Genomic DNA, 14448 nt, shown 5'->3' with positions numbered 1-14448 from the left:
CACTAGGCAGATGATGGGATTTAACTAAAGTGATTATTCAACTAGGGCTAGACTCAGCAGATGCTCGGGCAATGTCCACCGTAGCAGAGCTGCACACGTGTGGCAGGCAGCCCCGCAGCTGGCCCCCAGCCACTCCACCTCCTGGCGCTCAGGCCCTCATGTAATCCCCTGCCCTTGAGTAAACGGACACACCAGGTCCTTGCCACGTTGGGGCTCACAACGTGGCAGATGCCTTTCCTCTGAGCGACTGCGGGAGCGTGAGAGAGAGTGAGCAAGATCACAGGCGTGGTCTTTTGTAACCTGGACCTTTTGGGGCTAAAATTAGGGACTTACTTCTAACTGATTGTGCACAGCAAAAGTAATGGGCTGTTGGGCTTCCCTGGTGGTCCAGTGGTTAAGACTCCACGCTTCCACTGCAGGAGGCTCGGGTTCGATCCCTGGGTGGGGAAGTTCCACCTGTCGCGTAAGGTGCGGCCAAAAAGAAAAAAAAAAAAAAAAAAGCAATGGGCTGTCACTTTTGAGATTGGGTTCCAAAAAGCCTCTGACTTCCACCTTGTTGGCTCACGCTCTCTCACTCTCTCCCTCGCTCACTCACTCGGAGAGAAGGTAGCTGTGCCGCGGTATGAGCTGGAACTGATGGCAAGGAATGGGAAGTACCAGCCAGGGAGCGCCTGAGACCTGCCAGCAGCCCCGGGAGTGAGCCTTGAAAGCAGCCCCTCTCCCAGGGGAGCCTTGGGATAAGGGCAGCCTGGTTGCCATCTTGACCGCAGTCTTATGAGAGCCACAGGCACCCAGCTAAGTCACACTCAGATTTTTCTTTTTTTAAAATGTTTTTACTTTGCAGTTGTCAACCTTCAGATATTTTTTTAAAAAATTTATTTTATTTATTTATTTATCTGGCTGCCTTTGGGTCTTCATCTTTGCGCGCGGGCTTTCTCTAGTTGCAGCAAGCAGGGGCTACTCTTTGTTGCAGTGCTCAGGCTTCTCATTGCAGTGGCTTCTCTTGTTGTGGAGCACGGGATCTAGGCGCACAGGCTTCATTAGTTGCAGCACGCAGGCTCAGTAGTTGTGGCGCACAGGCTTAGTTGCTCCATGGCATGTGGGATCTTCCCAGACCAGGGCTCGAACCCATGTCCCCTGCATTGGCAGGCGGATTCTTAACCACTGTGCCACCAGGGAAGCCCCCCACACTCGGAGTTTTGACTCAGAAACATTGAGTTTATAAATGCTTGTTGTTCTAAGTTACTAAGTTTTGAAATGATACAGCATGGAAGGCTGTGGAGGGGATGTGGTTTTTCTGGGAGAAGCAGAGGAGACTTCTTAGAGGGGGTGTGTCCGTGCTTGGCCTGGAAAGGTGGGCAGGACGCAAACTTGAGGAGAAGAGGAGAAAGGTGCTCAGGCAGGGGAACGGCAAGCAGGTGTATTCCAGGAATGTGAAATCTGGTTTGGCGGAAATCACCTCACCTACCTATGGACCTGATGGAAACATCCTACCTGAGGCGAGAGTGGGCTCTTCCCTGTCAGGCGTGCTTGGCTCCGCCCTTAATTCACTGAATGATCCAGGATGAACCAGATGAGCTTTCCCAGATCTCAGTTTCCTCCTCTGTAGACTGGAGTCTGGACAAGTAGATCCTTAAAGTCCCCTTCCTTTTACCATCTCCTCACCCACAGCTCAGAGAGAGGGGATGACCTGGAACGTGGCTACTCAGAGATTCACCACACGGGGGCAATGTGATACCATTTTGAATATCTCCAGATTTACACTGCTCTTACGGAAAAATGTCTGCCTTTTTGGGTCCATTACCCGGATTCTCTACCACCTCCTTCCTGTTTTTTATTTATAACTATTTTATTTTATTCAAATACTATCTTTTATTTCACTTAAAAATTTTAAAGTGGTAGAGCAAAAATACCTAAGGCAGCCAGGACTTTGGTGTTAAATGAGATTTTAAAGAAGTTCTTAATCTACCTAAAATCTAGTTTCTGAGAATGAAGCAATGCATTCTGTGGTTAAGATTGATTGCAGAAATTTTGCTTCAATCAAGAGAACTTAATATTTTACAGAACTTTACAGGAACTTGCAGAAATGCTCAACATCGTAAATCTGGAAACAACCTAAGTGTTCTTCTCAGAGCCTTTCTAAGACACATATGTCTGAAAAATGTGCACTGACAATCGGAAACATTCACTGTTCACCAAATTGCAAAATTAAACTATTGACAAAAACATTTCCAAAGGCACAAGTAGGCATAATTGGTTGAAAGTAAATCAGATATTTAAAAATACCAAAATATGTTAAAACAAATTCCATCTTTTTCTTTTAATGTTTCATATATGATTTTTTCTTATTGTGTGATCAACGGATCAAAAACACACTTAAAAAACCCACAAAGCAAAGATATCATAGTAGACACTCCAAGTGCATTCCATCCAGAGCGTATTATTGTTAATACTTCGGTGTATATCTGTCTTAACTACCTATGCATCTGTTTATTCATCTAAATATATATTTTATATTGAGAATTTACTGTTTTCTACCTTGCTTTTTATCACTTAATAATACATTGTGAACATCTTTCCATGTAAATAAATTCACTTTTAAAAATAAACATTTTCTTTTAGAGAAAGCCCTCGCACAGAAACGAAGACCCAACACAGCTAAAAATAAATAAATAAATTAAAAAAAAATAGAATAGTTTTACATTGACAGAAAAATTGCAAAGATAATACACATAGCTCTCATATACCCCACCTCCGGTTTCCTTTATTAGTAACATCTTGAATTAGTATGATACATTTGTCACAATTAGTGAACCAATACTGATACATTATTATTACCTAAGATCCATACTTTATTCAGATTTCTTTAGTTTTTGCCTAATGTCCTTTTTCTCTTCCAGGATACTGGTACATTTAGTTGTTATGTCTCCTTAGTTTCTGAGATGTTCCTTGTTTTGGATGACCTTGAAAGTCTGAGGAGTACTGGTCAGATATTTTGTAGCCTGTTCCTGTACTGGAATTTTCTGATGTTTTTCTTATGATGAGACTGGAATTAGGGGTTTTAGGAGGGAAGCCACAGAGGTGATGTTCTGTTCTCATCACATCAGATCAAAGGTAATACACTATCACCTGATTTGACACTGCTGACATTGACCTTGATCACCTGGTTGAAGTGGTGTTTGTCAGGCTACTCCTCTGTAAAGTTACTCTTTTTTCCCCCTTCTTTCCAGAAAGTTCTATGTATAGCCCACACTTAAGGAGTGGGGAATTATGCTTCCCTCCATGAGGGTAGATTATCTACATAAGTTGTTTGAAACTTTTAATAATTAAATATATTACAACCTAAAATAGAAAATGACCCAAATAAACAAGAGACTGCCTTGAATTAGGAGGATCTCATAGAACCCCAAACAGGAGGTGAACCTGTGGCAAAGAAGGCTTCTTTCCTGGCTAAGTGGTATGCATCTTTCTAAGGACTAGAATTTCTCTCTGGTCCTTATTCTTTGAGCCACTGGGACTTGAGGCATCCTCTCTGGTCACCTCTGTCACCCCCTGCTGTCGGGGACGTCATTTACCCCAGCTGAGATCTGTTTCCTATTTCTAACATCTCCCTCAGCAGCTGGGGAGTGGGTTGAACCCCCGGGCTGGGTTGGGAAGTTCTACCAGAAGTCAGAAGTTGCTGTCTCAGCAATTTCTTTTCTCTGAGTATTAGCACTGTTTTACGAAAGGATTTTGAAAAAGTGCTTCCCTTGCTTTCCAGGCGCTGAAAGGAGAAGCCTAGGGACTAATTCTGGGAGCGGGCCACCGGCAGAGGGCAGCCCCTGGGGTAGTGGGCTGAACAGTTCAGCAGGTAGATGTTGGCCAGGGAGCAGGAACACTTGGTTTCTGGGCCCAGCTTACTCAGGTCTCTCTGAGGGACCCTGGATACACCCCAGACTCCTCTACATTGTGGTCTCTCTGTTGTCCTCGGGGTGTGGACTCCAGACCCCAGGCCTGACAGCAGGGAGTTAGAGAGGCTTAGGTGCTGCTTCCTTCTGCCCCATCACCAGGCAGAACTCTCTTCCTCTGACTACTTCAGCTTCCCCGCCTCTGCTCTGGGAATCAGGCTCTGGGGGGAGTGAGCTTCCCTCATGTGCTGCCAGGAGGGCCATCCTGGGGGCCATGGGGACCCACGTGCAGGTAGAAGCCCCACCTGCCTTCTCTCTGAAGCCTTTGATCCCGTGTGTTCTCTTTCTCCCGCGCTTGCTCTCACTCCAGCTCTGCCCCTGCCTCATGCTGGATCCATTTTTCTTCCAGTCTCCTTCTGCCAGCTTTATTTATTCTGACTGCACACCCACCTTTCTGCCCATATCCTCCACCACTTTCTCAAAGGGGAGCTATTCTATCTGTCCCAGCGCTTTGCTCCCAGAACCCAGAACTCTGGTGAGTGAAGCCAACCATCCCCGTGTCTTTCAAGTTCCAGCCTCAAGGAGGGCCTGCTGTCCCGCTCTGCTCCCCTGGTTTCCCTTCTTTCTGTCCTGAGGCGTTTTCTGGGAGGGAAGTGCCAGCAGCCCGGGTGCTGACCCATCTCACTCCTGATCCCTGGGATGTTCTTGTGGACCGTTTCATGCCTTTCCTGTTGCTGCTGGAGCCTCTGTTTTTGCCCAGCTGCCTCCTGTGCTGCTTGAGCTTCCTCCTGGCTCCTTCTCCCAGTTTGGCCTTGGGGACATGGCAGGTGGCAATGTCACAGCGGTAACTAAGTTTGTTTTGCTGGGGCTCTCAGGTTCTGGTTCCCTCCGGGCCCTCTGTTCTGGGGGGTGCTTCTGGTCTACCGGGTCACCTTGCTGGGAAACTCACTGATCACCCTCCTCACACGGGCAGACGCTGCCCTGCACTTGCCCATGCACTTCTTCCTGCGCCACTTCTCTGCAGTGGAGCTCCTCTACACCAAGACCATCGTGCCCAGGATGCTGGCCGACCTCCTCTCCTCCGGCCCCACCATCCCGCCCACCGGCTGCTTCACCCAGCTGTACTTCTCGCTCTCTGTCATCACTGAATGCGGGCTGCTCAAGGCCGTGGCCAATGACCGCTGTGCCGCCGTCTGCCGGCAGCTGTGTCACTCCACCCTGATGAACCAGGGAACGTGTGTGCGCATGGTGGGCACCTCCTACCACGTGGGCATCATCACCGGCACCACTCACTCCATCTTCATCTTCACTTTGCCTTTCCCTGGTGCCAACACCATCCATCACTTCCTGTGTGACATCCCGCCTGTGCTGAGGCTGGCCAGCGTGAGCACCTTCTGGGGTGAAGTGGGCAATCTTGCCCTCACGAGAGCCTTTATCCTGACCCCCTTCTCACTGACTGTAGCCTCCTATGCCCGTATCCTTGCCACCATCCTTGGGGTCGCGACATCCCAGGGACGTCGAAAAATCTTCTCTACCTGTTCCTCCCACCTACTTGTGGTCATGCTCTTTTTTGGGACGGGGACTGTTGCCTACATGAGGCCATGGGCAGGCTCCTCCCAGGACGGGGGCCAGGTCCTTGCCCTCTTCTACACAGCTATCACTCCCATGTTCAACCCTTTGGTCTACACTCTGAGAAACAAGGAGGTCACAGGGGCAATGAGGCGGCTCGTGAAGAGATACGTCTGGAGCCCTTGACCCCCTCAAGTTCTTGGAGATAAGGGCCTGATCCTTGGAGATTTTCAAGGAGGAGGGTGCAGCTGGAGTCCCTGGGTGGTGTGGGTGCCAGCTCGAGGGCCCAGGGCTCTGACCTGCTGCTCAGAGCTCGGCTTCTGGGGCCTGTTCTTACGGCCTTGACCTGACTTGTTTGTAGGTACAAAGCTGGAGAGACATGCACTTGGGGGAGGTTGAGGAGGTGCCCGTTTTGTGCGATGATTGAACAATTCTGGTCTTTCGTGAGGCTCAGGGCGCCTTCCTGGGGCTACGATTCCTGTAGACAGTGCTTCTCCCCCTTCTCCCAGACTCCTCACTGCGAGCCTTTCTCTTTCCCATCAGTCACCTCCGCTACCACATGAGCTCCTTTACTTCAGGTGCGAGGTCTGACCTGGGGTAGGAACAGGGCAGGGAAGAGTTGACCTGGCTTTGGCGGTTCAGGTGCCGAGTCTTGCCTGGTGCTGCTTTAGGTCTGGAAGCATCTGTCTAGTTACATTGTTGTGACTTAAATGTTCTCTCCCGGGATCCCTGAGATGTTGATATTCTCTACTCAGCTTCTTTCTCACCCATGGACTGACTTCCTCTTCATCTCCTCTGATCCTAGGGTAGAAATGCACATACATCTCTAGACTCTGACTCTGATCAGAAGGTCTGGTCTGGCTCCTGGACTCCCACGATGATGCTTTTGTTTCTTGTAAACTGTCCACTATTTCTGCTTGAAGCCACCTTAATTTGCCTGCTGGGAGGATCTAGCACCATTTTACTTTTCTTGGGCAGCCCATTCTTGCTTGTTTATAAACTCTCCTTTAGCAGTAAGCTGCAAGAGGGACAGTGTAATATAAGCAGGAAAATCACTCTCAAGGCACAGTACATGAGGGCCTTTAAAATAGCATTGATTTTCATTTCCAATTTACAAAAGTAACACTGTTAATTGCAGGGAATTTTGCATCCAGAAGAAAAGACAGTAACTATTAATACTTTGGTGTTAATAATGCCCTTGGGAAATTATTGTGGTCTGGTTTCCCTCTGTATATGTATATATACATATTTTTTTTTTTTTTTAAATAATTTATTTATTTATTTATTTTTGGCTGCGTTGGGTCTTCGTTTCTGTGCGAGGGCTTTCTCCAGTTGCGGCGAGCGGGGGCCACTCTTCATCGCGATGCGCGGGCCTCTCACTATCGCGGCCTCTCTTGTTGCGGAGCACAGGCTCCAGACGTGCAGGCTCAGCAGTTGTGGCTCACGGGCCTAGTTGCTCCGCGGCATGTGGGATCCTCCCAGAACCAGGGCTCGAACCCGTGTCCCCTGCATTAGCAGGCAGACTCTCAACCACTGCGCCACCAGGGAAGCCCCCATATTTTTAAGAATTAAAAATATGGGATTATATTGTGTGAATTGCTCACAACTTTTGTTTTCCACTTTATCAAACAATATTGTAACGTTTTACCATATAAGTAGGCTTCTAAAGCATTATTTTAATACCTATATAGTTGGATACTAAAATTTAAAGCAATCTTCTATTATTGGAATTAAATATTTTTGTTATTGCTTTTGCTGAGATAGATACCATTGCAGTTATATCTTTGTATACTTATGCTTTTCAGAGCACAAACTTCTAGAAATGGAATTGCTGAGTCAAAACATATGCACAATTTTAGAGCTTTTGAAACATATTGCCAAATTGCCCTCCAAAAGAATTTTTGTTGTTTTACAGTCCAACTGAGGGCAGTCCAATGTTCAGGGCAAGGAAATGGACTAAGAGTCAGGAAGGGTTAGATAGCCCGGGGAAGAACAGGGTGGGGAAGGAATGGATGTCTAGGATCTTGCAATGCAGAAAAGACCTGATGAGAAGGGCATGAACTCACTTTCCCTCAGTCTATCAAGGACTGGCTGAGACATACTTGGACTGAGAGTGCAACATGAGGCATCAAAGTTAGACTCAAGGAATGACTTCCTGATAGAGTTGGTATCTGAACAAGACAAGGGGAGAGACTTTTTCCTCATGTTCTGAGCTAAGGGTGGAGGCAAGAGGAGGAGGATGTGTTGAAATTGGACTGGCTCAGCCCTAAGTGGCTTCGTGCTTCTTTCACCTGAGGTGGTGACCATCAACTCTGGAGGCTGAGGTCCCCCTATTTTCAGGGACCCCAGACAGAGTTGCCAAAAAAAACCCTGGATGTTCAGTTAAATTTGAATTTCGGATGAACAACAAGTAATTTTTTGGTATAAGTGTGTCCTGTGAAATATTTGGCCAGAAGGATTTAGCACCATTTAATCTTTCTCGAGAAAGCAATATTTGGGACATGCGTACGTTAAAAAATTATTCTTTGTTCATCAGAAAATCAAATTTGATTAGATGTCTTATATTTTTATTTGCTACATCTGGCAACTCTATCCCCAGGTGCTATTCAAGCAGGGCTGGAACTGCAGTTGGAGGTGAGGATCTAAGTAGAAAGCTCTGATCATCTCCATTTAGGAAGAAGGAAGCCACTTGGGAAATAGAGTAATTTCCTCTGACGTGAGTCCTTTGTTTGAGCAGAAACTCACCCTTAGTACTTGTGTGAATGCTGGTCTTCCTGTAAGTGCAAAAGAGGATATGGAAGGCTGGGGATGGAGGAGTCCATGTCTGTCCTTGGGAATAAGGGGCATTAAAGAGTGGAATAGAGTTCCTTAATATATTAGAAAGTCTAGGAGTGGAGAATATGGAGCTGGCTAAGGAAGGTTTACCAGAAGGCTGGTTATAGATAGCACTATGGCACAGTGGTTTAGAGCTTGGCTTTGGTGCTAGAAAGCTCCAAGATCCAATCCTGACTGCCATTTACTATCTGTGAGATCTTGGGAGGTTTCTTAACATTTTTATGCCTTAATTTTTCCTAATGTGTAAAACAATGATTTCCATCATTTCTATGCTTCACAGGATAGTCGTGAGGATAAAATGTAGCCTTCCCAGTCATTCTTTGCTATATGGTCACTTAGCATCATCTGAAATCAACTTATTAGTTTATGGTTTCTCTCCTTTCAATAAAATACTTGTCCTATAAAGGCAGGGATGCTGCCTGTCTTGTTCACTAGTGTATTCCTAGTGCCTAGAATAGTGCCTGGCACGTGGTAGATGTTCAAGAAATGTTTGTTGAATAGATAAATAAATATTAAAAAAACTGCTCAGCACAGTGCATGGCAAATAGTAAAGTGTTAAATAGTTTATTTTGACTACTAGTATGATTGGTACTGCTATCATTTGCATTTCTGTGAACTTCAGTGAAAACTTTCATTGAGGTTTTTAGACATCTTAAAAATTTGGGAACTTTCTTCATTAAAAGAATTTCACTAAAGTTGCTGGAAAATCTAAAATGTATGTTGAAGAGAGGTAAGGGAGAAGCTGTCTGTGGGATTTTGAAGAGAGGGGATTTGGAAATGAGGAAATCCTCATACAAGCTGTGAGTGGGGATAACTCAGAAGGGATCAGATGAGCCATTCCCTATGGGCCTTGGGAGAGAAGGAAAGGGGTAACAAGTGAACAGTTCTGGGGTGGAGAAAAACTGCCTCTGGTGGCTCACAGTGTTGGTAGGAATCCTGGAGAACCAGGCTTAGAAAATCATCAAGAACCAAGAGAAACTCAGAGATCAGAACCACGGTCAAGGTCATACCACAGGGGTGGTCTGGCTAGGATGCTGTTGGCACTGCCACCATTGGTTATTGGTGACTTCTCTGGGGACTTCCCTGGTGGCATAGTTGTTAAGAATCTTCCTGCCCAAAAAAAAAAAAAAAAAGAATCTTCCTGCCAACGCAGGGGACACAGGTTCGAGCTCTGGTCCGGGAAGATCCCACATACCGCAGAGCACTAAGCCCGTGCTCCACAACTACTGAGCCTGCATTCTAGAGCCCGCGTGCCATGACTACTGAAGCCCGCGTGCCACAACTACTGAGTCTGTGCACCTAGAGCCCGTGCTCCACAACAAGAGAAGTCACCGCAATGAGAAGCCTGCATACCGCAACGAAGAGTAGCCCCCGCTCACTGCAACTAGAGAAAGCCCGCGCGCGGCAACAAAGACCCAATGCAGCCAAAAAAAAAAAAAAAAAAAAGTCTTAGGCAGATACATCCACCGGGACTAGCTAAGGTCACAGACCTGTGTCTTGGCTGCCAAGAGTTTAGGGAAAGCCAGTATTTTGGCCTTATTGGCTTCTGTAGAGGAGGGTGGAGTTCTGTTTCCCACAAAGCTCTTAACCACCAAATCAAAGTAAATGACAAGTGAATTCTCAGCAGTGGGGATAAGTGGGTCGGCTGGTGAAGAGAAGCCCCTTTTGTTGAGTTCATACATGGCCTCCTTTCCTGCCATTATGGCTATTCTATTCACAGCCCCATTAAGAATGAATTGGGTGTGATTTGCTGAGGAAAGGGGTAGATGCAAGGTGTCTTTAGGGTGTGCTTGGGCCCCATCTAAATTTAGCACTTCTGCTTGTTGATGAAGTGCTACTAGAAATATCTAATTTTCGGCTGATGGATCAGTTACATCCAATCTATGGTGAGCAGTACAGTTCAATAGTCACCTGGTGTTCAGTGGTCAGGTGTTCAGTATATACTGTTGCCTACAAGGAGCCCGAGAACAGTTTCACAATAAGATACTAATTGTTTGCCCCAAAGGGAAGGCCTTGGCTCTCAAAACCTGGGTTTGGTTCCCAAACCTGGGCTTGCCTCTTGGACTTAACACAGATTTCAGTGCCACTGACACTGAACATCTCAGGGTCTTCTGGGTGGTTCAGAAGGCCCAGATGGCAGAACTGTAGCCTGGACCAGCTAGAGAGCCTTTTCTTGCTCTGGCTTGTAAGACACCTGCTAAGTAGTTTGAAGCAGTACATCCATATGGGCTATGTGTTGTTTCCCAAATCCAGAGACCCATAGGAGGTCTTTTTCTTACCGTAGAGAGAAAAAGGTGAGGCAACTTGTCCTTAACATTTGAGGAGATGTCTTGACATCCCCAGAAAATCTTCACTGAGGTGACAGGTCCCTAAATTTGGTGGGACTTATCTCCTACTCTCTGGTATGAACGTGCATCTAGAGTGCCTGCCATTTGCTTCTCTCCAGGTGCTGTCAGCATAGTCTCATCAATATAATGGGCCATGAGGTGTCCTACAGGATGGTGAGATGATCAAGATGCCTGTGGATTAAATGATGCCATAGAGCTAGAGTTGGTGTAACTCTGAGGCAAGTCGAGAAAGGTGAACTTCTGTCCCTTCCAGGAGAAAGCATACTGATTCTGGACTGTTTTCCACGTAATAAGACAGGGGAAAATGCATTTTCTTATTCAATATTTGCATACGTAGCCCAGGTGAGAAGAAGTGGCTTTCTGGCAGTCCAGGCTATCCTGCTTCTCCTCATCTGTGCCACTAACCTTTTTCCACCTTTCGCTCTGTTTATTTTCCTTAGCTCCTTGTCTGCGCTCATCTTCCCACTTTCTCTAAACTCACATTATCAGAGGGAGAACTAATGGTGTAGAGAGTTAAAGTGTGGGCTCTAGGGTTGGAAACTCAAGTCTGTTATTTCCTAGCTGTGGTACCTAGGGAAAGTAGTTCAACATCTCTGAGCCTTGGTTTCCTCATCTTGTTGCAACTGATATGATAAGAGTCTACTTAGAGGTAGATTTACTGTGAAGCTTAAACTTTTGGGGCTCTTCACTTGCATGGGCTCCTTAAAAGGGCCAGGAAGTTCTAGCAATTGTGGTCCTATGTTCATATATTTTTATAAAAATTGCAAAGTGATATATTTTAACTGCAGTCTGTTGTAACTTCTGTCTCTCTCCTTTATGACTTCCTCTGCCCAATTTCCCCTTGTGATGGGTGCTGTTGAAGTGGCCATGGCAGTTTTTGGATCTAAGGCAAAGTTGAGTTGGGGATAGATAAAGTTTGAGTTTGGTGGGATGGTACCATCTGGGTTTATGTGGTTCACAGTTATTTATTTATTTATTAATTATTAATTAATTAATTAATTATTTTAATTTATGGCTGTGTTGGGTCTTCGTTTCTGTGTGAGGGCTTTCTCCAGTTGTGGCAAGCGGGGGCCACTCTTCATCGCGGTGCGCCGGCCTCTCACTCTCGCGGCCTCTCTTGTTGCAGAGCACAGGCTCCAGACGCGCAGGCTCAGTAGTTGTGGCTCACGGGCCCAGCTGCTCCGCGGCATATGGGATCTTCCCAGACCAGGGCTCGAACTCGTGTTCCCTGCATTGGCAGGCAGACTCTCAACCACTGCACCACCAGGGAAGCCCCCACAGTTATTTTTGAATACAGTTAAGTTATTGCTAGTTGTCCTGATGCAGGAATGACTTCCAGGAATGCGCCGTCTACCCACTGTGCCATAACACTCAGCATTACAACACAGAGTACAGCACCAGATGTATTATGGTAAAAATGTGTCTGATGGTGCCTGGCACCAAAAAAATATGGGAAGTGGAGGAGAAACAAGGTTGGAAATGTATGGATCGAGAAGTTAGTACACGGCAAAAAAACCTTCCAATCATCACATGTGTAATGTTGTAAGCAGGATTTGGTTTTCATCCTCTAAGTAAAAAAATTTCTCTCCTATCAGAAAGGTACTTGATAATGCAGGAACACATATAATTATAAACACACCATTAATTTTCTTCTTTTTTTTAAAAAATGGGAATGGAGTATTTGATTAAATTCAAATGCTTCATTTTAACTGAAATTTGAAAAGATGTTTTGAGTGTTTCAATTAAAAAGTGAGAAATCAAAAACACCTTTAGTTGACTTGGATGTATATGAAGTTACCTGCCTTTGTCATCTTCAGATTTATTTATAAAGGAACTGAGAGAAAACCTAGATGAAAATGATGAAATATGAAACAAAAGCAATAAAGACGAATGATGAAGTTATTCTTATACTGAGAAGTGAATTATAATAGAAATTTCAAATTATATTAAAAACAGTAATCCATTAAGAGGAATAGATTTTGCATGAAGTATAGGCTCTTGGATTACTTGATAATCTATCTCTGACAGATAATATTTTCCAAAGATTGCAGCAGCATTATCTCCCATCCCACATGCACTTTTTCTTTTTCTTTTTCTTTTGGCCACGCTGTGCAGCATGTGGAATCTTAGTTCCCTGACCAGGGATCAAACCTGTGCCCCCTGCAGTGGCAGTGTGGAGTCTTAACCACTGGACCACCACGGAAGTCCCCCACATGCACTGCTGCAATGTGACCTTGTCACTCTCCTATATCAAGAGATGGACTCTAAACCTCCTACTCTTAAATCTGGGCTTGCCTTAGTGACTCACTTATAACCAATGGTGGAAACGATGCTGTGTGACTTCCAGGGTTAGGTCAAAAACCTTGCAGCTTTTGTCTTGGCTCTTGGAATGCTTACTTTGGATGTTTTCTCTTGGAACACTCCTTCTTGGAAACCAGCTGCTATGCTGTGAGGAGCCCAAGCCCCATGGAGAGATCAAGTGTAGGTCAATAAACTCAGTCATTACAGGCTCCCGACATGTGAATGAAGAAACCATTAGATGATTCTGCTCCCAGCTGTTCAAGTCACTTCTAGCTACTGAGTCTTTTCCAGCTGATGACAGAGACATTGTGCAGCAGAGACGAGACATCCTTGGTGTGCTCTGTCTAAATTCTTGACCTACAGAAATTACGAGCACAATAAACTGTCTATTGCTTTATGCCACTTGATTTGGGGTGGTTTGTTATGCGACAATAGTCAACCTGAACACCAGTCAGTTAATGAAGAGGAGTGACTCACATAAACACACTGGGAAAAGATTTAGATGTCCTGCTGATTAGACATAAAATACTGACATCAAAGAAGAAAACAAATTTAATATGGTACTGCAATGGAAACCTTGAGGGCAAACTGGCTAATGAGTGAGGTTCAAAGACTATTTAAGATAATTCATTGCACAAGACAACTTGAAACTTTGGGAAAATTTACAGCTAATATATGAAAGAAACTTGATAGAGGTTTGACTAAATTTGACAATCCTAAAAACTTACACAAAATTACCAAAAGTGAGTGGTGAAGTTAAAAATATATATTTTTTCTAAACTACCAATAAAAGAACAACAAATTTCAATCAACCATGCTAGGGGGAAGACAAATTTTCTTCCTAATTGCTTTGCAGAAAGTGTATTACAAAATCATTGTTCATATGAATATGAAGGCAATCAAAGAGTACACAGCAAAAAACAAGGGAAAAAGAATCATAGAGGTGATCAGGGAGTTAAGTAACAAAAATATATTATTTTTCTGGATCGTATCTCATTTGTGGCATCTGCCAGTTAAAAAAAAATATATAATTTTAACCATTTCTTTTTTCATTTAAAATAAACATTGTACTTAATTTTATATTTGTACTTTTGTCTTATTTTATTAAATAGGGCTCTCTCAAAGGATATAAGCTTTAGGTCCCACATAATTGGGATCCATCCCTGTACCTACCACATAGGGTTTTTTTTTTTTTTTTTTTTTCCACATAGGGTTTTTATGGGAATTACATAAGGTAATCAAGGGGTTAGTATCGTGTTACTACACTGATATAGTATGTATTCAGACAGTCTTAGCTATTACTATTACTATTCATCCTGGCTCCACTCCCTTTTTGTGTTTCCCGTTCAGGCGCTAATCATTTATTTTTTGTCTCAAGTTTCTACCAGCCCACTGCACTGTACTTCTTCTCCCTTCTTTCCAGTGGAGAGTGTGCTAGAATCACCTGGATTCCAGTGACAGCAGTGGGATTTGTAGCTGTCTACATTTGTCTTGTTTTCTGTCTTTCC

The 14448-nt window shown here is 44.7% G+C and overlaps 1 protein-coding gene across 1 annotated transcript; it reads left to right on the top strand.

Moving 5' to 3' along the window:
- The first annotated feature begins 4707 nt into the window (after window positions 1-4707).
- LOC118902618 (olfactory receptor 9-like) lies at window positions 4708-5642 on the top strand. The gene is given in 2 exon segments (XM_036867175.1): window positions 4708-4774; window positions 4777-5642. Coding segments are annotated over 2 exon segments (933 nt in total).
- Window positions 5643-14448: the final 8806 nt, after the last annotated feature.

The sequence above is a fragment of the Balaenoptera musculus genome, chromosome 10 (assembly GCF_009873245.2).
Source record: "Balaenoptera musculus isolate JJ_BM4_2016_0621 chromosome 10, mBalMus1.pri.v3, whole genome shotgun sequence".
Taxonomy (NCBI): Eukaryota; Metazoa; Chordata; class Mammalia; order Artiodactyla; family Balaenopteridae; genus Balaenoptera; species Balaenoptera musculus.
This window is presented reverse-complemented; position numbering and strand designations above follow the sequence as displayed.